Raw genomic sequence first — 25956 nt, forward strand, 5'->3', positions numbered from 1 at the left:
ATGCTCACTCACATGACTCCACACACTGCACTGACACTCCAAACACACACGTAACATGCAAACATCTTCATATTGACTCTACACACACACACACACGCAAACACACTCGTATACAATCATAATTTACGCCGCTGCTACGCTGTTTATCATATATCCTGATGCCTTGTAAGGCAGTTAACCCACTGTTCCCCGGTAGGCCGTCATTGTAAATAAGAATTTGTTCTTAACTGACTTGCCTAGTTACATTTATTTTATTTTTTTACAAAAATACATAACTACCTCTATCACTCCAACTGTAAATATGGAATTGGAACTGACCCTGTATATAGCTTCTTACTTTCTTGTGTTCTTATTTCTATTCATCATGTTTTTGTTCTACCTTGTGTTATTTTTAGTGCTAGGTGGATATTGATGATTGCATTATTGCGTTTGGAGCTTGCAAGAAAGGCATTTCACTGTGCTTGTGCACGTGACATAACATGTTCACGTGCATATCTGGTGTGGAAAAATTAAGGCAGTTATACAATTATAAAAACATTACAGTACATTCATAACAGATGTCACAACACACCAAGTGTGTGCTCTCTGGCGCCTAGTCCACTACCACATATCTACAACACAACATACATTTTTATGTGTGTATAGTGCGTATGTTAACATGTGTGTGTATGCACCAATGTTTGTGTTGCTTCACAGTCCCTGCTGTTCCATAAAGTGTATTTGTGTCTGTTTTTAATCTGATTCTACTGCTTGTATTAGTTACCTGATGTGGAATAGAGTTCCATGTAGTCATGGCTCTATGCAGTTATGTGCAACTCTCATAGACTGTTCTTGTCTTGGGGATTGTGACCCTCTGGTGGCATGTTTTACGGGGGTATGCATTGGTGTTTGGGCTGTGTGCTATTAGTTTAAACATAAATTAACATTAGAATAGTCCCGCCTGATATTGCCTGCATTGAGGACGTGTATATCTTTTGCTGTGGCGGTCGCTCGGCTACTTTGCCAATATAATAGATAATCTAACGAGACTCCCTACAAAAAAACACGTCACTTCGACAGTTGTGGCTAGCAGGGATTCAGTTTTTGTCAGAATGTACTTTTCCTATCAGGTTTAGAACGCATGCAGCAAATTAGGAGAATAAATGTGGCAGATTAGGATAATTAGGTTTAGGGTTAGCTAAAATGTGAAAACCCACTTTGGATACAGCAACGACTGGAAATGACTTTTCGTAGCAGGTTAGGGAAGTATTTTCGCTAACTTTAACCTAATTCGCATAGCATGCTACGTTACTTATCCTGACCTGCTGTGTATTTACACACGCTCATAACCTACTAGGTTAAAGTCACTTCCGGAAGTGCCATGTTTTTTAAAGGAATCTCGATGGTGTACACATACAGCTACAGACATAAATTACTTTTTCGTAGCAGGTTAGGAGAACTTCCGTATCATGTTTGGATAATTCGCGTAGCCGGTTGGGATAATTAGGTTCGCGAAAATGCTCTTCTAACCTGCTACAAAATGTCCCTTCCGGTCGTAGCGAGAGACAAAAGTGGGTCATGTCTAGAAGGGATCCAGCTTTTGTCAAATTTACTTAAAACGTATTTTTGTTGTTGTTGTGGCATTTTACCTAATCTTAACCTGCCACAATTATTATCATAACCTGCTACGTATGTTCTCCTAAGTGAATGAACGTAGCAGTTTAGGAAAATTAGGTTAGGGAAAGGGTTAGCTAAAATTCGATCATAACCTGCTACAAAAAGTAACTTCCGTCCATAGCTGCATTCTATCTAGTAACAACTGCAAACTCCGCTTTCGTTGCTGTACGATGGTGAAACGAGCACACCTGAGTAACGTGTACATTTTTGTTTCCCAATCACGCGAATGAGGAGGGGACTAATTCGGATGACACATGAAAATGTAACAACAAACGGGGAAAAAAAACCTTCTGGACCATGCTGGCAAAGATACTGTTCTGTGACGCTAATACATGCTAATACTAGCTAGCATGATGAGACCAAAGAGAACCTGTTGTGTCGGTGTATGTCGTGCTTGTGGGGAAAACATTTCCAATAGAATATACGTGCACAATCTCTTCAGTCAGTTCGAAGGTCAATGTTTTAAACCATTTGACTACACCACAGCATTGGAAGACCTCACTGGACCAATTTCTCAGGACGATGCCTTACCACACATCATTTGCGAAACGTGTCGTAAACTTCTTAAAAGGTACTACAAAAGCTTTTGCGATGTGGAGAAAATTGGCAGTATATTTCGAGAAAGTGCTCAGAAGCAGAGGGAGAGTCACTCTCTTGCGTGGCGAACTCGGGACGCCCAACAAGGTGAGATTAGTATCACCCCCTTTCCCCACGAGAGAATGACAGAAGCGTGTAAGGTTTCCCCGCGAGATTTGACCGTAACGTTAGTAGTTGTGCCAAAGAGCGAGAACACAGGCGAAGAAGCCACACCACATCCCAACAACGATAACATCAAACCTGAGCCTGCAGAAATCTCAGTATACCTGGAAGAAGATATGGAGCAGGATCCACAGTCTGGCGATGATGCTGCTTCTTCGAAGCTAAGCCAGGTAAACACGTGTTGTCACCTTTAATACCTGCTGTATGTTGGAGAGAAGTCGGGGGGTAGTGTTAAAGGTTGTAAACATCTTGAAGTTTCAGGTAGGTGTTCAAGGTCGCTAGTGTACCTTCCTTTCTGGAGTCCTGCGCCACAGTAGTGCCATGATCCTATCTCTGACAGCAATGCGGTGATCATTTACAACCTATAAAGTTGAACTTTATTCAACCGTCAAATCGTTCTGTCTTCTCTCCTCCTTCCATTGCAAATAACTGAATTTTGATAGTTTGGTCGCAAGTATCAGGTGAAAATGCTTGCTGGGCCATTAAAAGTTAAAAAAAATTATTGATTGGTATCGACATTTCCCCCTTCTAATTTTAGGTGAGTGTGCCAACTAAATACATCCTTACTGGACCCATGGAGAAACTTGTGGATAACATGTTGAATGGACAATTCTTCAGCGCAGCAAAGGCAATAATGGAAATTCCTGATTTGGCTTCCCTTGTCACTAAAGAGGTTTTGAACCAAGTCGTCAAAGAATGCAAAGAGCTCACTAGCGTTCCATTCAACTCCATACTCAGACAGACCAGTCCATCCTCTCTGGAAGCCTTCAGATGGGACACTGTTTTTACTGAATGGAAGACAACCGCACCCACGTTCCTTAGGTTTCTGGAGTCCGCAAGCACATCTACATGGGTTTCTGCCCTGACCAAAGAACGTACAGAGAGAAAGAACTTCGCCATAGGCATGGCTGGAGCCACTCTTCTCAAGGTACGTTGCGGCAGGATGAGTGCACCCATGTATCGGAACTCGCTTATCATGCACCAGGCTCAGAAGAAAAAGTGCTTCAATAGGTTTGCCAGACTTGGTGTCTGTGTTACAAAGCAAAGCATGCTTCATCTGTTGAGAAGAGTGAGGGCATCGGAAGAAGTAACCAGGACTCCCTCTGCAGGTGAAGACCACAACTACGACTCAGTAGCGCCAAGAAGATCCACAGAAAATACTGACAGACAGGTGTGTAATATTTGTTTCTATCATGGTTGGAGTCAATTCCAATTAAATTTCAGTCAATTCGGGAACTAGGCCTAGACTGAAATTCCAATTGTCTTCAGTGCTTTTCTAGGCTGAACAATTGAAATTGCAATTTGATTTACTTTCTGAATCGACAAGGAATTGCCCCCAACCTCGCTTGTTTATAGTGTCTCCAGCAGGTGTTCACACCTTGACTTTTTCCACATTTTTGTTGCTACAAAGTGGGATTAAAATTGATTTAAATGTCATTTTTGTCAATGATCTACACAAAATACTCCAATGTCAAAGTGGAAGAAAACTTCTAACATTTGTAAAACATTTAGTGAAAAATTAAACAATTTCTTGATTAGAGAAGGAACCAACCCCTTAGTCAATACATGTTAGAATCACCTTGTCACACCTGGAAAGTGCAACATTTGCCCATTTATTATTTTCAAAATTCTTCAAGCTCTGTCAAATGGGTTGTTGATCATTGCTGAACAACCATTTTCAGGACTTGCCATAGATCTTCAAGCAGATTTAAGTCTAAACTGTTTCTCTGCCACTCAGGAAGATTTACTGTCTTAGTAAGCAACTCCAGTGTAAATTTGGCCTTACGTTTTCAAATACTGTCCTGCTGAAAGGTGAATTAATCTCCCAGTGTCTGGTGGAAAGTAGACTAAACCAGGTTTTCCTCTAGGATTTTGCCTGTGCTTAGCTCCATTATGTCTTTTTTTTATCCTGAAAAACTCATAACATGATGCAGCCACCACTATACTTGAAAATATGGAGTGGTACTCTGTAATGTGACGTATTAGTTTTGTCCTAAACATAACATTTTGTACTAGAGATGTACATTTTGCTGCCGACTAACCCGACCCTCATTAACCGGTCAACAAACGGTCAAATAAATTCCATACAGTGACATGACCAACAGAAAATACTATGCATGCATACGAGGAACGGACATCTTTCATTAAGAGCTTAATGAAAACATAACAATAGCGAGCCTATAGCTTATTATTGAACATGCAACTGCAGTAATGAAGCAACTATTAACTTAATTTTCAAACATTTTTTGCCGAAATACAATTTTGCGGGAAAACAGTTCACCTGATGTGAGCCGTTCCATATGCTACAGAGATGAAATTATGAAAATCTTTAACTTAGAAAGAGGGGGAATCTAATATAGCAACAACTAGAATGGGTTACTAATATGACTACTAATATTACTAATATGACTAAAAATGGTAGCTCTTTTTAATCGTGGCCATCAAAACAGTTTTTACCACGCGAATGCGTTTAGAATTATCTGTTGCGCAATGACTGGGTTTATAAAAGCTAGTTTCACTCCAAAACCAGCTTTTTGAGGAGGTGCTCTCATTTACATTTACATTTAAGTCATTTAGCAGACGCTCTTATCCAGAGCGACTTACAAATTGGTGCTTTCACCTCTCTCGCTGTCTAACATGTGATGGGCTATTCCGCTCATCAAACTAGGCTCTGTATGCTGTGCGTGTTTGATAAATCAGATAAATGATGACTAACATACACACAAGTCAATTTAACTTGACATGTGTAATCAGGTAGCCTATAGGTCCTACTTCTATGTGTAATCAGGTGCGTGTCCTTACTCAACATTGACAGGAGCGCTCCAAAGAAAAGACAATTACTAAATTGACAACTCGTAAATGGAATAAAGTAAACCAAAAGTTGTTTCTCACAAGTGTAGCCTAAGTTGTGCAATGAGAACGGTAAATAACTGGAATAATAATGTATTGAATGCATTAACAGACATTACCGTAACCAAACAAACATTTGTAGATTAGGAATTAACGGTAAATGTACTACTGTTAAAAAAAAAAAAAATTTACTGGTGATTTATTTAATGGGAATTGATAGACACTAACAATCAAATGCAAACAATTCACAATGAAGTTATGAAACAAAGAATGTGTACAAATTGTCAGGAGAGAGCGAGAGACATGCATTGTGCAGCCACATTCCTACTTCTTGGACTGTGCCATGCCCGCGGACTCGGAAATGGATGAGTCCACTGAGATGGGCGCAAATAAGACCGCTGTCTTGTGTGCCATATATACAGGGCCTTTGGGAAGTATTCTGACCCCTTCACTTTTTCCATATTTTGTTACGTTACAGCCTTATTCTAAAATGGATTAAATAAATAAAATAATCTGCAATCTACACACAATACCTCATGATGACAGAGTGAGGGGTTTATACAATTTTGCAAATGTATTAAAAATAAACAGATACCTTATTTAAGTAATCAGATCCTTTGCTATGAGACTCGAAATTTAGCTCAGTTGCATCCTGTTTCCATTGATCATCCTTCAGGTGAGGTTGCACAGTTGCAATCAGGGGGAGAAGTGCCTTGGTCAGTGAGGTGACCAAGAACCCGATGGTCACTCTGACAGAGCTCAGGAGTTCCTCTGTGGATATGGTTGTCCTTCTGGAATGTTCTCCCATCTCTGCAGCACTCCACCAATCAGGCCTCTATGGTAGAGTGGCCAGACGGAAGCCACTCCTCAGTAAAAGGAACATGACAGCCAGCTTGGAGTTTGCCAAAAGGCACCTAAAGACTGACTGTGAGAAACAAGATTCTCTGGTCTGATGAAACCAAGATTGAATTGCTTTGGCCTGAATGCCAAGCATCAAGTCTGGAGGAAACCTGGTACCATCCCTATGGTAAAGCATGGTGGTGGCAGCATCATGCTCTGTGGATGTTTTTCAGAGGCAGGGACTGGGAGACTATTCAGGGTCGAGGCAAAGATGAACGGAGTAAAGTGCAGAGATCCTTGATGAAAACCTGCTCCAGAGCACTCAGGACCTCAGGCTGGGGCGAAGGTTCACCTGCCAACAGGACAATGGCCGTAAGCACACAGCCAAGACAACGCAGGAGTGGCTTCAGAACAAGTGTCTGTATGTCCCTGTGTGGCCCAGCCAGAGCCCAGACTTGAACCCGATCGAACATCTCTGGAGAGACCTGAAAATGGCTGTGCAGCAACGCTCCCCATCCAACCTGACATAGCTTGAGAGGATCTGCAGAGAAGAATGGGAGAAACTCCCCAAATACAGGTGTGCCAAACTTGTAGCATCATACCGAAAAAGACTCATGGCTGAAATCGCTGCCAAAGTTGGTTCAACAAAGTATTGAGTATAGGGTCTGAAAACTGTAAAAGTGATATTTCATTTATTTATTTTTTGACAAATTTAGCAAAAATGTCTACCTGTTTTTGCTTTTCTTTATGGGGTATTGTGTGTAGATTGAGGGGAAAATAACTCAAATTAATTTTATGTGGAAAAAGTTAAGGGGTCTGAATACTTTCCGAAGGCGCGCACACACACACACACACACAAACTCAGTTTTTCACCATTACTGACATTTAATCCTGGTAAAAATTCCCAGTAGCTGGTAGCATTGCCTTTAAATTGTAACTTGGGTCAAATGTTTTGGGTAGCCTTCCACAAGCTTTCCACAATAAGTTGGGTGAATTTGGGCCCATTCCTCCCGACAGAGCTGGTGTAACTGAGTCAGGTTTGTAGGCCTCCTTTCTCACGCACGATTTTTCAGGTCTGCCCACAAATGTTCTATAGGATTGAGGTCAGGGCTTTGTGATGGCCACTCCAATACCTTGACTTTGTTGTCCTTAAGCCATTTTGCCACAACTTTGGAAGTATGCTTGGGGTCATTGTCCATTTAGAAGACTCATTTGCAACCAAGCTTTAACTGATGACTTGAGATGTTGCTTCAATACATCCACATAATTTTACTCCCTCATGATGCCATCTATTTTGTGAAGTGCACCAGTCCCTCCTGCAGCAAAGCACCCCCACAACATGATGCTGCAACCCCCGTGCTTCACGGTTGGGATGGTGTTCTTCAGCTTGCAAGCCTCCCCCTTTTTCCTCCAAACATAACGATGGTAATTATGGCCAAACAGTTATATTTTTGTTTCATCAGACCAGAGGTCATTTCTCTAAAAAGTACGATCTTTGTCCCCATGTGTAGTTGCAAACCGTAGGCTGGCTTTTTTTATGGCGGTTTTGGAGCAGTGGCTTCTTCCTTGCTGATCGGCCTTTAAGGTTATGTCGATGTAGGACTCGTAGGACTTTTGTACCGGTTTCCTCCAGCATCTTCACAAGGTCCTTTGCTGTTGTTCTGTGATTGATTTGCACTTTTCGCATCAAAGTACGTTCATCTCTAGGAGACAGAACGCGTCTCCCTCCTGAGCGGTATGACAACTGTGTGGTCCCATGGTGTTTATACTTGCGTACCATTGTTTGTACAGATGAACGTGGTACCTTCAGGCGTTTGGAAATTGCTCCCAAGGATGAACCAGGCTTGTGGAGGTCTACAAAAGGTCTTGGCTGATTTCTTTTGATTTTCCCATGATGTCAAGCAAGGAGGCACTGAGTTTGAAGGTAGGCCTTGGAATTCATTCACAGGTTCACCTCCATTTGACTCAAGTGATGTCAATTAGCCTATCAGAAGCTTCTAAAGCCATGACATTTTCTGGAATTTCCCAAGCTGTTTAAAGGCACAGTCAACTTAGTGTATGTAAACTTCCGACCCACTGGAATTGTGATCCAGTGAAATAATCTGTCTGTAAACCATTTTTGGAAAAATGACTTGTCGTGCACAAAGTAGATGTCCTAACCAACTTGCCAAAATGTTAGTTTGTTAACAAGACATTTGTGGAGTGGTTGAAAAACGAGTTTTAATGACTCCAACCTCCGTGTATGTAAACTTCCAACTTCAACGTATGTATGTATGTATAATATATATGCTGCTTCTTGACCAACAGCGTATTGACCAATTGGGGTCAGCCTTAATTAGGTTAGTATTGTGGAGTAACTATGTCGTTGATCCATCCTCTTTTTTAAAAAATCCTGTCACAGCCATTAAACTAACTGTTTTAAAGTAACCATTGGCTTTGTGAAACCCTTGAGCGGTTTCCTTTCTCTCCGGCAACTTGAGTTAAGGAAGGACACCTGTATATTTAATGACGGTGTATTGATACACCGTGCAACTGGTAATTAATAACTTTACCATGCTCAAATGGATTTCTACCTATCTACCAATGGGTGCCTGTAACGGCGTTCGTCTGTTGAAAGAAGAGAGTCGGACCGAAATGCAGCGTGTAGGTTACTCATGTGCTTTAATAAAGGAAATAGCGATACATGAAATAACTGTGAGAAACAAAACAACAAACGGAACGTGAAACTAATTACAGCCTATCTGGTGACTATAACACAGAGACAGGACAATCACCCACGAAATACAACGCGAACTCAGGCTACCTAAATACGGTTCCCAATCCGAGACAACGAGAAGCACCTGACTCTTAATTGAGAACCGCCTCAGGCAGCCCAGCCTAACAACACCCATACTCAACCGCAATCCCAACTATACAAACCCCAATACGAAAACAACATATAAACCCATGTCACACCCTGGCCTACCCAAACATATAACAAAAACACAAAATACCATGACCAAGGCGTGACAGAACCCCCCCCCCCCTAAGGTGCGGACTCCCGGACGCACCTCGAGCATAGGGAGGGTCCGGGTGGGCGTCTGTCCATGGTGGCGGTTCTGGCTCGGGACGCGGACCCCACTCCATTAATGTCCTAGTACCTCCCCTTCGCGTCCTGGGATCATCCACCTTCTCCGCCGACCATGGCCTAATAGTCCTCACCCAGATCCCCACATAACTGAGGAGCAGCTCGTGACAGAGGGGCATCTCGGGACAGAGGGGCATCTCGGGACAGAGGGGCATCTCGGGACAGAGGGGCATCTCGGGACAGAGGGGCATCTCGGGACAGAGGGGCAGCCCGGGACAGAGGCTCAGCTCGGGACAGAGGCTCAGCTCGGGACAGAGGCTCAGCTCGGGACAGAGGCTCAGCTCGGGACAGAGGCTCAGCTCGGGACAGAGGCTCAGCTCGGGACAGAGGCTCAGCACTGAGAGGACGCCCAGCACTGAGAGGACGCCCAGCACTGAGAGGACGCCCAGCACTGAGAGGACGCCCAGCACTGAGAGGACGCCCAGCACTGAGAGGACGCCCAGCACTGAGAGGACGCCCAGCACTGAGAGGACGCCCAGCACTGAGAGGACGCCCAGCACTGAGAGGACGCCCAGCACTGAGAGGACGCCCAGTACTGAGATGAAGCTCAGACAGGTAGTAGGCTCCGGTAACTCCTGGCTGGCTGGCGGATCTAGCTGCTCTATGCAGACTGACAGCTCTGACTGCTCCATGCAGGCTGACAGCTCTCTGCAGACTGGCAGATCCTGGCTGACTGGCACTTCTGGCGGATCCTGGCAGACTGGCACTTCTGGCGGATCCTGGCAGACTGGCACTTCTGGCGGATCCTGGCAGACTGGCACTTCTGGCGGATCCTGGCAGACTGGCACTTCTGGCGGATCCTGGCAGACTGGCACTTCTGGCGGATCCTGGCAGACTGGCACTTCTGGCGGATCCTGGCAGACTGGCACTTCTGGCGGATCCTGGCAGACTGGCACTTCTGGCGACGCTGGGCAGACTGGGAGCACTGGCGGCGCTGGGCAGACGGGGAGCACTGGCGGCGCTGGGCAGACTGGCGACGCTGGGCAGACTGGGAGCACTGGCGGCACTGGGCAGACTGGAGACTCCGGCAGCGCAGGAGAGGAGAAAGGCTCTGGCTGCGCAAAACTGGCGGGAGACTCCGACAGCGCAGGAGGGAAGGAAGGCTCTGGCTGTGTTGAACAAGCAGGAGGCTCCGGCAGCGCAGGAGAGGAGACAGGCTCTGGCTGCGTTGAACAGGCGGGAGACTCCAACAGCTTAGAAGGGAAGGAAGGCTCTGGCTGTGTAGAACAGGCGAGGCGCACTGAAGGCGTGGTGCTGGAACTGGTGGTATTTGATCGAGGACACGCACAGGAAGCCTGGTGCGGGTAGCTGCTACCGGAGGACTGTTGTGTGGAGGTGGCTCTGGATAGACCGGACCGTGCAGGCGCACTGGAGCTCTTGAGCACCGAGCCTGCCCAAGCTTACCTGGCTCGATGCCCACTCTAGCCCGGCCAATATGAAGGGCTGGTATGTACCGCACCGGGCTATGCTCCCGCACTGGAAACACCATGCGCTCCATAGCATAACACGGTGCCTGCCCGGTCTCTCTAGCCCAACGGTGAGCACAGGGAGTATGCGCAGGTTTCCTACCTGGCATAACTATTCTCCCTTCTAGCCCCCCCCCAATAATTTTTTTGGGCTGCTTTACGGGTTTCCTTGCCAACCGTGTTCCCTCGTATCGTCGGCTCCTATCTCTGGCTGCCTCTGCTCTCCTTAGTGCCTCCACCTGTTCCCATGGGAGGCGATCTCTTCCGGCCAATATCTCCTCCCAAGTGTAACAACCTTTACCATCCAACACGTCTTCCCATGTCCATTGTCCGAATAGTTCATCCTCCTTTTGCTGCTCCAGCTGTCGCTGCCTGTTTATACCAGCGCCTCTCCGTTTTTGCCGGCGTGTCTTCCTTTTCGACTCCATTCGTCTATAGCCCTCCTCGCATTGCTGCAGCGAATCCCAGGCGGGCTCCTGCACTCTCTCTGGGTCGTCCGCCCACCTGTCGATTTCTTCCCACGTCGTATACTCCATGCCATTGATATCCATAACGTCCTCTCTTCGCTTCTCCTGCTGCCTGTTAACACGCTGCTCGGTCCGTGAGAGGTGGGTGATTCTGTAACGGCGTTCGTCTGTTGAAAGAAGAGAGTCGGACCGAAATGCAGCGTGTAGGTTACTCATGTGCTTTAATAAAGGAAATAGCGATACATGAAATAACTGTGAGAAACAAAACAACAAACGGAACGTGAAACTAATTACAACCTATCTTTTTTTTAAAATTTTTTATAAAAATAATTTATTATCTTCAATACCATTTCATTCTTTACAACTCATAATTTACATACATACACAAATAATGGTATTTTAAATAAACTAATTAAACTAAAACATAAACCACAAACAAAACCTCAGGGGAGCATCTTCCCTCCCCGTTACCCTACAAAATACCTCTCCCTATCTCCCCGTCCCTAATCTATCCTCTTACAAATCTAAATGACACCCAGCCCTAAACCCCCCTTCCACCTCTCCCGAGCAGCATGCTGCCCCCACTTCCTCTCCTCCCTCTTCATCCTCCCCCTCAAATCTCCTTCCACCCTCCTCACTATCCCTTCCACCCCCAATCTTTCCCTGTCTTCACCATGTTCTGCCTTGCTTCCCACAGCCCCGTTTAAAGAGACTCATGAGAAGCCAGAGCAGAAACCTGTCCCTATCCGTCCCTCTCGCTCTCCCTACACCCCTCTCTAACCTGGCCCACGTCAATACAAAATCCCCTTTACCAAACCTAACAACACCCGTGCCCTAGCCCATACTACTCCGGCAAAGGCACAGTCCCAAAAGACATGGCGCACAGTCTCCTCCCTGCCACAAGAGGATCTTAGACAGGTGGGGGATTGCACCAAATTATACCGGTACAAGATGGAACGTACCGGCAAACACTTATGAAGGCTCAACCAATTCAGGTCCTTGAGCCTGTTATCCAGACCCCGCGCCTGCACTCCCTCCCAGACCACTTCCGAGATGCCCACTACAGGCGCCGGACTCCCTGCCTTTCTGACCTCCTCGTACAGGTGCCTGTGATCTAAACCTACTCGGGCAACTTCAACCTCAGGGTGCGCACGCAGCCACTTGGCCGCATGACCAAAGTGCCACGGCAGCTGTTCCGCCCGAGGACCCGTGTTAGACCACACCATTATGCTTCTCGCCTGATACGAGAAAAACACCCGCAGGAGGTAACCGGACGGGTGTATCACTGGCTGAGCAAGCTCCGTTAACAAGAAGGAAACAAAAATTGAGTCCAGCTTGAGGGGGAAATGTGGTACCCCCTACCTCCCTCCCCCCGATGGGACAGATCATGCGTGCCCTGGCGACCCACTCGCACCTGCCACTCCACATAAACTGAAACACAAACCTCACTAGAGGCCTCCTCAGACAAGCCGGCAATGGGTAGATGTATGCCAAATACAAAAGAGACGGCAACACATCCACCTTTAGGACCAGGACTTTGCCCATAAAATACAAATACCTAGCTTTCCACATTGCTAGCTTCCTCTGTACCACTGCGATACGCATGTTCCAGTTTAGCGTCGCTGAGCCGGAGGTCTCAAAATGGACCCCGAGAATCCTCAGGGCCCCCTCACAGAGAGATAACCCCCCAGGCACATCCGTTCTACCGCGCCATCTTCCGAAAAACTTGACTGAAGACTTTGCATGGTTCAGAACTGCTCCCGACGCTCGGGTGAAATCCCCAAAGATGGCAAGGGACCTTGTCAGGCACGAGTCCTTGCACAACAGCAAGGAAGTGTCGTCGGCGTACTGCGTCATCTTAACACGCAGCCCACCACTTCCAGGGATCAGCAAACCTTCCACCCCTGTGTCTGCCCTAATGGCAGCCCCCAGAGGCTCCATGTACAGAACGAAGAGGAGAGCCGAGAGTGGGCACCCTGCCTGACCCCAGACGAGAGGTCAAAAACATCACCCAAGTGACTATTTACACTAACTCGGCACCCCGCTCCGACATATAATGTACGAATCCATCCTATAAACTTCTCCCCAAATCCTAATCGACCTAACACTCTGAATAAAAAGGATCTATTCACGCGATCGAAGGCTTTCGCCTGATCTAGCGCTGCTACCATTAAAGGCAGACCTCTATCTTCAACCCAAGCGACGGAGTCCCTGATTAACTGTAGGTTCCATCTAATAGAGCGGCCCTCTACCCCGCACGTCTGATCCTCATGAACGACGTAGGGAAGGGCTGTGCGCAACCGGTCTGCTAAAACCTTTGCAAGTAGCTTGTAATCTACACACAGCATGGTCAACGGCCGCCAGTTGCCAAGGTCTGTTACTTCCCCTTCTTATATAAAAGTGACAGCACACCAACAGCCATTGATCCCCCGGGACCCCGTCTCAAGGATGGCCTTCAAGACTTCGAGGACCACTGGTCCAAGTATACCCCAAAACTTGAGATAAAACTCAGCCGGCAGCCCATCTATCCCAGGCACCTTCCCTTTTCCCATCCTCCTAAGAGCGCTCTCAACCTCTTCTAGTGAGATCTGGGCCTCCATCACTTCTCTAATGTCCTCCGGCAACCGCCTGGACAAGTGTTCTAAAACACATTTCCCTGCTCTACATCTATTTCCCTTTCCTTAAATAAACCTTGGAAATGATCAGTTGTCACCCTGACCATATCCTCTGGTTCTCTAACTATACTACCATTTTCTTCCCTAACACCATGCATTACCTTCCTACTCTGTCTTGCCTAACCAACTTAAAGAACATAGCAGAACAAGTCTCATTATGTTCTAGAAAGCCACTATGCGCTCGCTCAAGGAAAGCTCGAGCCTTCCGCTCCTGCAACTCCCTGAGCTGCGCCTTTAGGGTTGCGGATCTCTCCCAGTCAAACGACCCGCCGAGGTTGCCTGCCTCGTATTCGAGTTCAATTAACCTCTGGATACGATCCACACTCCCTCCTCTCCTCCCTTTTTTTCCTCTTGCAATACCCTATTATAAAAGCCCTAATCCTCACCTTAACTAATTCCCACCACTCTAACACCCCTCGCACATGGACCGGAGGCCCTCAAGCCTCCAAAAGAAACCATAAAACCCGTCAACAAAAGCCTGCTCCTCCAGCACATCCCGATCTAGCTTCCAGTACCCTCTACCAAAGAGGCAGACTGGCGACCCCACCTGCAGGAGCACCCCGTCGTGATCCGAAAAGAAAACAGGCAACAGCCGCCCAGACAACTTACCCAAAGACCTGGGTACAAAAATATAGTCGAGCCTCCGCTCAACCCCCTGGAGTTACGCCATGTAGGACCGTCCATTTTCGGAGTAGTGTGCAGACCACCATCTACCAGACCATGGCAAGCCATTAGCCTGGCAATGGCGCCCGCACTGCTATCCCCCTCTTCCTAAATCTGTATTAAAATCCCCCTATCACTAATTTCCTATTTGTGACACACACAGGGGCGTCAGACAGTCCACCATCTCCCTTCTGTCTGCCACCACCTGTGGCCCATACACCACCACTAATCTAAATTTACAATCCCTTATCGTGACATCCACCCCTATAACCCTCCCCTGCATTACCACGAAAGAATCCTCCACTTTTACCTCCCTGTGCCCACACAAAATCCCTACCCCGATGAGTGCACCCCCAACACCCCAAACCGACTCCCCTTGTCCCACTCCCTCTTAAACCTAATAACATCCCCTCCATCCCTCAGGTGAACCTCCTGTAAAAAACAAAAATCAAACCCCACACCCTCCAAATAACTAAAAACCGCCCTCCTCTTAACAAAATCCCTTAAACCCCTTACATTTAAACTAACAAAAGTAAAATTAGACTCCATGAAAAATAAATACATGTAATACACTCAAATTCTAAACCCAGACAGAAAAAAACATAAAACAGGAGACTCACCCGATGCTCCCCTGCTCCATATCTACCGGTGAGAACACCATCCGTAATCCCGACATCCCCCTCTTCCTCCATCACACCCTCCCAGGATGCAGGAACAGTGTTTGGCTCCGGAGTGCCCTGCACCCTGGGTCTACCCCCACAATCCTCCCCTCCCCAGTGTTGCAGCTTGTTTGGAAAAAAAAATTGGGGAGGCTGAGTCCCCAAACAAAAAACTCCCTACCTCCTCTTGTACCCAGTCCTGAGTCTTGTTATGTGTGTCCCCACCCAACAGAAGTTGAGGGCCTGGGGAAACCAGCAGCAACCCAGAGGTTTCTCCCGCCCCCATCACTCTCTTGGCCATCCCTTCCCCCTCACTGTCGGCCAATCGCCCCTCCTCTTCATACTCTTCTTTGGTGATGGCGGCAGTGAAGAGATACCACCCTCCCCCGCCAGCTCCTCCACCATACCCCTCATCTCTTCCACCATGGCACTTTCCCCCAGTCCACTTTCTCTTCCACCGTCTCCTTCTCCACCACTCCTCCCCTCGCTTTCTTCTCTCTCCTGCTCCTCCACTCGGTTGCCTTCTTCCGCCGCTTTTTCTGGTTCTCCTACTCCCGTGCCTTCCGTTTCCTTCTCTCTTCCATCCACCGCTTCTGGCTCCTCCTCCTTCCTTGTGGCCTTCCCCTCTGGACCTGATCTCTGGTCATGAGGCGTGCTTCCTTCCCCTCCTCTTCTTCCCCCATCCCCCGCTCCTGCTCCCCCAGCCGCAGACGCATATGACCTCTGACGGGCCGGGCACCCCTCCACAGGTGTGCTGACGAGCCACACCCATGGCACGTCTTAGGCTTGTCACAATCCCTCGCCTCGTGATCCTCAGATGCACAAAATCTGCATTTTCTTGCACTGCATGAGGCGAATATGTGACCATAGGCCATACAGCGTCTGCAAAATGGGGGCTGACGTGCATAATACAACTTCCCCCTGTCAGCCCCTAGGGAGAACATAGCAGGAGGATGGAGGTAGCCACCATGTCCCCTTGGGTCCTCTCTGAGGAGGGCCTGGAAGCCTCTCCTCCCATTCCAAAACCCAAGGGAGTCTTTGAGGTGCCTTGCTGAGGAGACGTTATCCATGTATCTCCCCAGAAAAGCCCTCACCTCTTCGTCCTTAACGTAAGGGTTGTAAATGTTTACAGTTACAACCCTAAAGTTATTCTTCGCCAGGCTTGTTATTTCGTAGTGGCACATCGGCCTCTCACCTCCCACTGCTCTTGCCCTTCTCAGGATATCATCGTGTTTTTCCTCTGTATATAGTGCAACGTTGTATGCTCCCTCCAACGAGTTGCCTTGGAAACAAAACACGTCCTTCACCGTCAGCTTTAGAATCCCCATCAATATTATCCTTCCAAAGGATTCCCGTCCTAAAGGCTCAAACTCCTTTTCCTTCCAAGCAAACCGAATCGTGTTGGCCAGCCCAATCCCAGGGACCGACCGTGTTGATGTATTTAGCACCATCTCCGCAAGGAGAATGGCGCTCGTTCTCTTCTCTTCCAAAACAATTGAAAAGAAAAAAAAACAAGTGACTGAGCCTATCTGGTGACTATAACACAGAGACAGGACAATCACCCACGAAATACAACGCGAACTCAGGCTACCTAAATACGGTTCCCAATCCGAGACAACGAGAAGCACCTGACTCTTAATTGAGAACCGCCTCAGGCAGCCCAGCCTAACAACACCCCTACTCAACCGCAATCCCAACTATACAAACCCCAATACGAAAACAACATATAAACCCATGTCACACCCTGGCCTACCCAAACATATAACAAAAACACAAAATACCATGACCAAGGCGTGACAGTGCCCTTTGCCAGGCATTGTAAAACCTCTTTGTGGTTGAGTCTGTTTTAATCTACTGCTCGACTGAGGGACCTTTTTATAGATAATTGTATGTGTGGGGAACAGGGATGAGGTAGTCATTCAAAAATCATGTTAAACATTATTGCACACAGTGAGTCCATGTAACTTATGTGACTTAAATTCTTACTCCTGCACTTTAGGTTTGCCAAAACAAAGGGGTTGAATAGTTATTGACTCAAGACAGTTCAGCTTTTCATTTTTAATTGATTTGTAAAATAAAAAATGTAAAAAACATAATTCCACTCTGATATTATGGGGTATTGTGTATAGGCCAGTGATGAAAAATCTCAATTTGATCACTTTTAAATTCTGGCTGTAACGCAAGAAAATGTGGAAGAAGTCAAGGGGTGTGAATACTTTCAGAAGGCACGGTAGGTTGTGTCCTGGTTGTGATATACATTTTATCCCCAATGTGCTCATCCCTTTGTGGGACATGGTGGTTTTTATTCAGTCATTTCATGGCAGAGCAGAGGGAAGTTCTGTCAGAGTTATAGATGTAAAAAAATATAGCAATATTTATTGAGTAATGATTTTCTTACCCTTGCCTTAATGGAGCAGGAGGACCCAGAGCCCACAGCGACTGAGAAGCAGCAGGAACCAAGGACCAGTCTGGGGGAAGAGCAGCTTTCAGACTCTGGAACGACAGAGTCCACAACAGTCACATGCACTCCTCTCTTTCGGAGCAAAAACCATGGTCAGGGCCCATCCAAATGCCAGGCCAAGCCCAAACCTCTGCCCAAACCCCAGCCTCAGCCCCAACATCAGCCTCAACATCAGGCCCAGCCTCAGCCCCAACATCAGGCCCAGCCTCAGCCCCAACATCAGCCTCAGCCCCAACATCAGGCCCAGCCTCAGCCCCAACATCAGGCCCAGCCTCAGCCCCAACATCAGGCCCAGCCTCAGCCCCAACATCAGGCCCAGCCTCAGCCCCAACATCAGGCCCAGCCTCAGCCCCAGCCCCAACATCAGGCCCAGCCCAAGCCTCAGCCCAAACCCCAGCCCTTCCCCACAACCTTTCTCCTGGCCCAACCCTTCCAAACAGCACAGAACCAAACTGTTATGTTGTCTAAACAGAATGGCCCCCTGATGATATTTACACTTCCCTATGTGCAAAGCCCTGTAGCTCAAAGTGAGGAAGTCAAAGGTGTGGAAAGCACTACGTTGCACAACTACAACGTTCCTTGTTCTTGCCAGGTGTGTGGGCAATCATTTGACTTCACGTGTCATTTGATAAGACATGTTCAGATGCACTTAGCGGAGCAAAACCGTTTGTGTGGTTTGTGTGGGAAGGTCCTTGGGCCTGCAGAGAACATGGCGGTTCACCTGCAAACTCACAGTCTAATGAAAACTTTTTGTCATATTTGTGGCAAATGTTTCCCTAAGAATTCTGAGCTGAAATATCATATAAGCATTTATCACTATGTGGAGAAGCCACATCTGTGCGAAGTGTGTGGCAAAACCTTCAGACACGGCAAGGCCCTTAAAGAGCATCATACGTCCGCTCACATAGAGGGACGAGATAAGCCATATAAATGCCATTTGTGCCGAAAAGGCTTCTCAGGAGAAAGACAAGTTAAACTCCACCAGTTAACTCACACTGGAGAGAAACCGTTTCAGTGTGAAGATTGTGGCATGTGCTTCAGGGAGAAGAACACTCTTAAAGGGCACATGAGGACTCACACAGGAGAGAAACCGTATAAGTGCAGAGAGTGTGGAAAATGCTTTAGATTGTTAGGTGCTTTAAAATGTCACCTACTAACTCACACTGGAGAGAAACCGTATCGCTGCAACGTCTGTGGCAGATGCTTCAGTCAGTCCTCATCCCGCAAGACTCACATGAAAACTCACAAAATGGCTCACGCAGTAGAGAGTGCAGAGAGACCACAGAGTCCAGAGAGTGCAGAGAGACCACAGAGTGCAGAGAGACCAGAGAGTGCAGAGAGACCAGAGAGTGCAGAGAGACCACAGAGTCCAGAGAGTGCAGAGAGACCACAGAGACCAGAGAGTGCAGAGAGACCACAGAGTGCAGAGAGACCACAGAGTGCAGAAAAGGCTTTGTCGGAGTAGGATCTCTAAAATGCTGGTCCAATGGAGAGACACCATAGCTTAGATCCCCCTCACAACACATATGAACATTTACTAAAGGGAGAACCCACAACATGCCTTAGAAGTTGTAAAAGTGGCCTTTTCTGACATGTTTTAGAAGACAAAGACATGCCTCTAAAGTCACTTCTCTTGTTTAAATACATTGTGAATTAGCAGTTTGAAAACATCGCTTAAGGACTTAGTCTGACTCTCTAACATTCCACAGTACATGTCATTTTCACAAACAGGAGTCGACAGCATGTGGTCAACTTGTCTGTCCCAAATAGTTATGAGACTGCCGACTGGTCCCTAAAATGTGTTAGTCTCACAGTTACAGATTGATTCATTTCTTTATGTTTTGGTTAAAAAGTATTGTGTGGTAGCTGCCAGAGGATAACACAATAAAATATTTTGTACTGTTTTTCAACCACAGAAGGGACACACTTCTCATAATAATGAGAATGCATATTCACTGAATAGGTTTAGCTCCTCTTCCATGTAGTCTTACTGTTGGTTAAACCTTAAGATGCATGAGAACTGAATGTTTTTTTACTAAACATACTAAACTCAGAAAAAAAAAAGAAATGTCCTCTCACGGTCAACTGTGTTTATTTTCAGCAAACTTGTAAATATTTTATTGATCATAAGATTTTACAACTGAGACATAAACTGAACATGTTCCACAGACATGTGACTAACAGGAATGGAATCATGTGTACCTGAACAAAGAGAAGGGGGGGGGCAAAATCAAAAGTAACAGTCAGTATCAGATGTGGCCACCAGCTGCATTAAGTACTGTAGTACATCTCTTCCTCGTGTACTGCACCATATTTGCCAGTTCTTGCTGTGAGATGTTACCCCACTCTTCCACTAAGGCAAGTTCCCGGACATTTCTGGGGGGAATGGCCCTAGCCCTCACCCTCCGATCCAACAGGTCCCAGACATGCTCAATGGGATTGAGATCTGGGCTATTCGCTAGCCATGGCAGAACACTGACATTCCTGTCTTGCAGGAAATCACGCACAGAATGAGCAGTATGGCTGGTGGCATTGTCATGCTGGAGGGTCATGTCAGGATGAGCCTGCAGGAAGGGTACCACATGAGGGAGGAGGATGTCTTCACTGTAACGCACAGGGTTGAGATTGCCTGCAATAACAACAAGCTCAGTCCAATGATGCTGTGACACACCGGCCCAGACCATGTCACGGACCCTCCTCCAAATCGATCCCTCTCCAGAGTACAGTGTAACGCTCATTCCTTCGACGATAAACGCAAACCCGACCATCACCCCTGGTGAGACAAAACTTCTACTCGTCAGTGAAGAGCACTTTTTGCCAGTCCTGTCTGGTCCAGCGACGGTGGGTTTGTGCCCATAGGCGATGTTGTTGCCGGTGATGTTTGGTAAGGACCTGCCTTACAACAGGTCTACAAGCCCTCAGTCCAGCCTCGCTCAGCCTATTGCGGACAGTCTGAGCACTGATGGAAGGATTGTGCATTCCTGGTGTAACTCTGGCAGTTGTTGCCATCCTGTACCTGTCCCACAGGCGTGATGTGTGGATGTACCAATCCTGTCCAGGTGTTACACATGGTCTGCCAATGCGAGGACAATCAGCTGTCCGTCCTATCTCCCTGTAGAGCTGTCTTGGGCGTATCAAAGTACAGACATTGCAATTTATTGCCCTGGCCACATCATGCCTCCTTGCAGCATTACATTTACATTTAAGTCATTTAGCAGACGCTCTTATCCAGAGCGACTTACAAATTGGTGCATTCACCTTATGACATCCAGTGGAACAGCCACTTTACAATAGTGCATCTAAATCTTTTAAGGGGGGTGAGAAGGATTACTTTATCCTATCCTAGGTATTCCTTAAAGAGGTGGGGTTTCAGGTGTCTCCGGAAGGTGGTGATTGACTCCGCTGTCCTGGCGTCGTGAGGGAGTTTGTTCCACCATTGGGGGGCCAGAGCAGCGAACAGTTTTGACTGGGCTGAGCGGGAACTGTACTTCCTCAGTGATAGGGAGGCGAGCAGGCCAGAGGTGGATGAACGCAGTGCCCTTGTTTGGGTGTAGGGCCTGATCAGAGCCTGGAGGTACTGAGGTGCTGTTCCCCTCACAGCTCCGTAGGCAAGCACCATGGTCTTGTAGCGGATGCGAGCTTCAACTGGAAGCCAGTGGAGAGAGCGGAGGAGCGGGGTGACGTGAGAGAACTTGGGAAGGTTGAACACCAGACGGGCTGCGGCGTTCTGGATGAGTTGTAGGGGTTTAATGGCACAGGCAGGGAGCCCAGCCAACAGCGAGTTGCAGTAATCCAGACGGGAGATGACAAGTGCCTGGATTAGGACCTGCGCCGCTTCCTGTGTGAGGCAGGGTCGTACTCTGCGGATGTTGTAGAGCATGAACCTACAGGAACGGGCCACCGCCTTGATGTTATTTGAGAACGACAGGGTGTTGTCCAGGATCACGCCAAGGTTCTTAGCGCTCTGGGAGGAGGACACAATGGAGTTGTCAACCGTGATGGCGAGATCATGGAACGGGCAGTCCTTCCCCGGGAGGAAGAGCAGCTCCGTCTTGCCGAGGTTCAGCTTGAGGTGGTGATCCGTCATCCACACTGATATGTCTGCCAGACATGCAGAGATGCGATTCGCCACCTGGTCATCAGAAGGGGAAAGGAGAAGATTAATTGTGTGTCGTCTGCATAGCAATGATAGGAGAGACCATGTGAGGTTATGACCGAGCCAAGTGACTTGGTGTATAGCGAGAATAGGAGAGGGCCTAGAACAGAGCCCTGGGGGACACCAGTGGTGAGAGCACGTGGTGAGGAGACAGATTCTCGCCACGCCACCTGGTAGGAGCGACCTGTCAGGTAGGACGCAATCCAAGCGTGGGCCGCGCCGGAGATGCCCAACTCGGAGAGGGTTGAGAGGAGGATCTGATGGTTCACAGTATCGAAGGCAGCCGATAGGTCTAGAAGGATGAGAGCAGAGGAGAGAGAGTTAGCTTTAGCAGTGCGGAGCGCCTCCGTGATACAGAGAAGAGCAGTCTCAGTTGAATGACTAGTCTTGAAACCTGACTGATTTGGATCAAGAAGGTCATTCTGAGAGAGATAGCGGGAGAACTGGCCAAGGACGGCACGTTCAAGAGTTTTGGAGAGAAAGGAAAGAAGGGATACTGGTCTGTAGTTGTTGACATCGGAGGGATCGAGTGTAGGTTTTTTCAGAAGGGTGCAACTCTCGCTCTCTTGAAGACGGAAGGGACGTAGCCAGCGGTCAGGGATGAGTTGATGAGCGAGGTGAGGTAAGGGAGAAGGTCTCCGGAAATGGTCTGGAGAAGAGAGGAGGGGATAGGGTCAAGCGGGCAGGTTGTTGGGCGGCCGGCCGTCACAAGACGCGAGATTTCATCTGGAGAGAGAGGAGAAAGGGTCAGAGTACAGGGTAGGGCAGTGTGAGCAGAACCAGCGGTGTCGTTTGACTTAGCAAACGAGGATCGGATGTCGTCGACCTTCTTTTCAAAATGGTTGACGAAGTCATCTGCAGAGAGGGAGGAGGGGGGAGGGGAGGAGGATTCAGGAGGGAGGAGAAGGTGGCAAAGAGCTTCCTAGGGTTAGAGGCAGATGCTTGGAATTTAGAGTGGTAGAAAGTGGCTTTAGCAGCAGAGACAGAAGAGGAAAATGTAGAGAGGAGGGAGTGAAAGGATGCCAGGTCCGCAGGGAGGCGGAGTTTTCCTCCATTTCCGCTCGGCTGCCCGAGCCCTGTTCTGTGAGCTCGCAATGAGTCGTCGAGCCACGGAGCGGGAGGGGAGGACCGAGCCGGCCTGGAGGATAGGGGACATAGAGAGTCAAAGGATGCAGAAAGGGAGGAGAGGAGGGTTGAGGAGGCAGAATCAGGAGATAGGTTGGAGAAGGTTTGAGCAGAGGAAGAGATGATAGGATGGAAGAGGAGAGAGTAGCGGGGAGAGAGAGCGAAGGTTGGGACGGCGCGATACCATCCGAGTAGGGGCAGTGTGGGAAGTGTTGGATGAGAGCGAGAGGGAAAAGGATACAAGGTAGTGGTCGGAGACTTGGAGGGGAGTTGCAATGAGGTTAGTGGAAGAACAGCATCTAGTAAAGATGAGGTCGAGCGTATTGCCTGCCTTGTGAGTAGGGGGAAGGTGAGAGGGTGAGGTCAAAAGAGAGAGGAGTGGAAAGAAGGAGGCAGAGAGGAATGAGTCAAAGGTAGACGTGGGGAGGTTAAAGTCGCCCAGAACTGTGAGAGGTGAGCCGTCCTCAGGAAAGGAGCTTATCAAGGCATCAAGCTCATTGATGAACTCTCCGAGGGAACCTGGAGGGCGATAAATGATAAGGATGTTAAGCTTGAAAGGGCTGGTAACTGTGACAGCATGGAATTCAAAGGAGGCGATAGACAGATGGGTAAGGGGAGAAAGAGAGAATGACCACTTGGGAGAGATGAGGATCCCGGTGCCACCACCCCGCTGACCAGAAGCTCTCGGGGTGTGCGAGAACACGTGGGCGGACGAAGAGAGAGCAGTAGGAGTAGCGGTGTTATCTGTGGTGATCCATGTTTCCGTCAGTGCCAAGAAGTCGAGGGACTGGAGGGAGGCATAGGCTGAGATGAACTCTGCCTTGTTGGCCGCAGATCGGCAGTTCCAGAGGCTACCGGAGACCTGGAACTCCACGTGGGTCGTGCGCGCTGGGACCACCAGATTAGGGTGGCCGCGACCACGCGGTGTGGAGCGTTTGTATGGTCTGTGCAGAGAGGAGAGAACAGGGATAGACAGACACATAGTTGACAGGCTACAGAAGAGGCTACGCTAATGCAAAGGAGATTGGAATGACAAGTGGACTACACGTCTCGAATGTTCAGAAAGTTAAGCTTACGTAGCAAGAATCTTATTGACTAAAATGATTAAAATGATACAGTACTGCTGAAGTAGGCTAGCTGGCAGTGGCTGCGTTGTTGACTTTGTAGGCTAGCTGGCAGTGGCTGCGTTGTTGACACTACACTAATCAAGTCGTTCCGTTGAGTGTAATAGTTTCTACAGTGCTGCTATTCGGGGACTAGCTGGCTAGCTAGCAGTGTTGATAACGTTACGTTGCGTTAAAAGAACGACAATAGCTGGCTAGCTAACCTAGAAAATCGCTCTAGACTACACAATTATCTTTGATACAAAGACGGCTATGTAGCTAGCTACGATCAAACAAATCAAACCGTTGTACTGTAATGAAATGAAATGAAAATGTGATACTACCTGTGGGGCGAAGCGGAATGCGACCGGGTTGTTGAGTGCGGAAGTTCTATTCGGTAGACGTTGGCTAGCTGTTGGCTAGCTAGCAGTGTCTCCTACGTTAAGGACGACAAATAGCTGGCTAGCTAACCTCGGTAAATTAAGATAATCACTCTAAGACTACACACTCTAAACTACACAATTATCTTGGATACGAAGACAGCAAAGACAACTATGTAGCTAGCTAACACTACACTAATCAAGTCGTTCAGTTGAGTGTAATAGTTTCTACAGTGCTCCTATTCGGTAGACGGTGGACGTTTGCTAGCTGGCTAGCTGCTGGGCAGATAGCAGTGTAGACTACGTTAGGACGACGAAATACGATAATTACGCAATTATCTTTGATACAAAGACGGCTATGTAGCTAGCTAAGAAGAAATTGCTAAGATTAGACAAATCAAACCGTTGTACTATAATGAAATGTAATGAAAAGTTATACTACCTGCGGACCGAAGTGCGGATGCGACCGCTCGCTCCAACCCTAAGGCACGTTCACGCAGTTGAGCAGGGACCCTGGGCATCTTTTATTTTGTGTTTTTCAGAGTCAGTAGAAAGGCCTCTTTAGTGTCCTAAGTTTTCACAACTGTGACCTTAATTGCCTACCGTTCCACAGGCGCATGTTCATTAATTGTTTATTGTTCATTGAACAAGCATGGGAATTTTTACGAATTATCCTTGAAATACAGTGTCCTGAAAAAGGGATGTTTCTTTTTTTTCTGAGTTTAGATAGTCGACTTCGTCTCAAAGAAACTGTTGTCTTTGCTGTTGTTATCTTTGTTTCACTGCAGTCCCAGAAGGTGGCGATAAGGCGCCAACTTGAATGTTGGGTGCGCCCTGAACCGTAGAAGAAGACTTTCAATCGTAAACAACTAGCTAACGTTAGCTGGCTGCTAGTGTGCGTTTCTTTTCACAAAAAAATGGCCAAATTGGAGTTGCTAAGTTTGTTTCTCACTGAACGATTAACGTCTGCTGCACAGGATATATATAAAATGTTAGAAGAAACGTTTGCAGAATACCAAGCAGAGATCACTTACGTAAAGAGAGAGAATGAATTTCTACGGAAGCAGTTTAATGCTAACAGACCGAGAAAAGTGAACGTTAAACGAGGTTTGTAGGACCTAATAATGCACATTTCATTATTGGAAATTTAAGCCATATTTCTATCTAAAAGAGAATATCAGGGTGTGAACTAGCTACTGTACTTGTGTTTAGGGGGAGTTGTGACATGTGCCGTGCACGCACGTCCGCTATAGAATTGTTTTATCAACAAGGGGTCTGTCTGAGATGTTATTTTGTCAACCATCCATAACTGCAGGTCTACGACAGATCACCCGCACTGTCTCTGTAGCAGTAGCTCCCCCAAAGCTGAAGCAGGAGTCGAGCCCCACTCTGGGGAAGGAGGTTTCACAAACTGAGGAGAAGAAGCAAGAAGCAAGGACCAGTCAGGGGGAAGAGCAGCTTCAAGAGACTGGAACAACAGAATTGATGCCTACACCCACCACTCACTGTTGCAGCAAAGACAATGATCTTGGCCCATCCAAAACATTACCCCAGATCCAGCCCAAGCCC

At 47.5% G+C, this 25956-nt stretch overlaps 1 protein-coding gene across 2 annotated transcripts; it reads left to right on the top strand.

The window, feature by feature from the left end:
• The first annotated feature begins 1118 nt into the window (after positions 1–1118).
• Positions 1119–19533, top strand: LOC135560257 (zinc finger protein 70-like). Of its 2 annotated transcripts, none has more exons than XM_065002026.1 (3): positions 1119–2585; positions 2954–3586; positions 17580–19533. In XM_065002026.1, exons 1-3 carry the CDS (start codon positions 1989–1991, stop codon positions 19086–19088), a joined length of 2739 nt encoding a protein of 912 aa, XP_064858098.1. In that variant the 5' UTR covers positions 1119–1988; the 3' UTR covers positions 19089–19533. The 2 variants fall into 2 exon arrangements, with proteins under 2 accessions (XP_064858098.1, XP_064858099.1); XM_065002027.1 differs by lacking the exon at positions 1119–2585 and adding an exon at positions 7897–8029 and having other exon boundaries at positions 3502–3586.
• The last annotated feature ends 6423 nt before the right edge of the window (positions 19534–25956 follow it).

The sequence above is a fragment of the Oncorhynchus nerka genome, linkage group LG15 (assembly GCF_034236695.1).
Source record: "Oncorhynchus nerka isolate Pitt River linkage group LG15, Oner_Uvic_2.0, whole genome shotgun sequence".
NCBI classification, from domain to species: domain Eukaryota; kingdom Metazoa; phylum Chordata; class Actinopteri; order Salmoniformes; family Salmonidae; genus Oncorhynchus; species Oncorhynchus nerka.

Bases quoted from the DNA above. Each gene is read 5' to 3' on its own strand.
- LOC135560257 (XM_065002026.1), top strand. From the start codon at position 1,989: ATGCTAATACTAGCTAGCATGATGAGACCAAAGAGAACCTGTTGTGTC. The intron at 2,586-2,953 runs GTAAACACGTGT...TTCTAATTTTAG, and splicing joins CTTCTTCGAAGCTAAGCCAG to GTGAGTGTGCCAACTAAATA. The intron at 3,587-17,579 runs GTGTGTAATATT...TTAATGGAGCAG, and splicing joins CAGAAAATACTGACAGACAG to GAGGACCCAGAGCCCACAGC.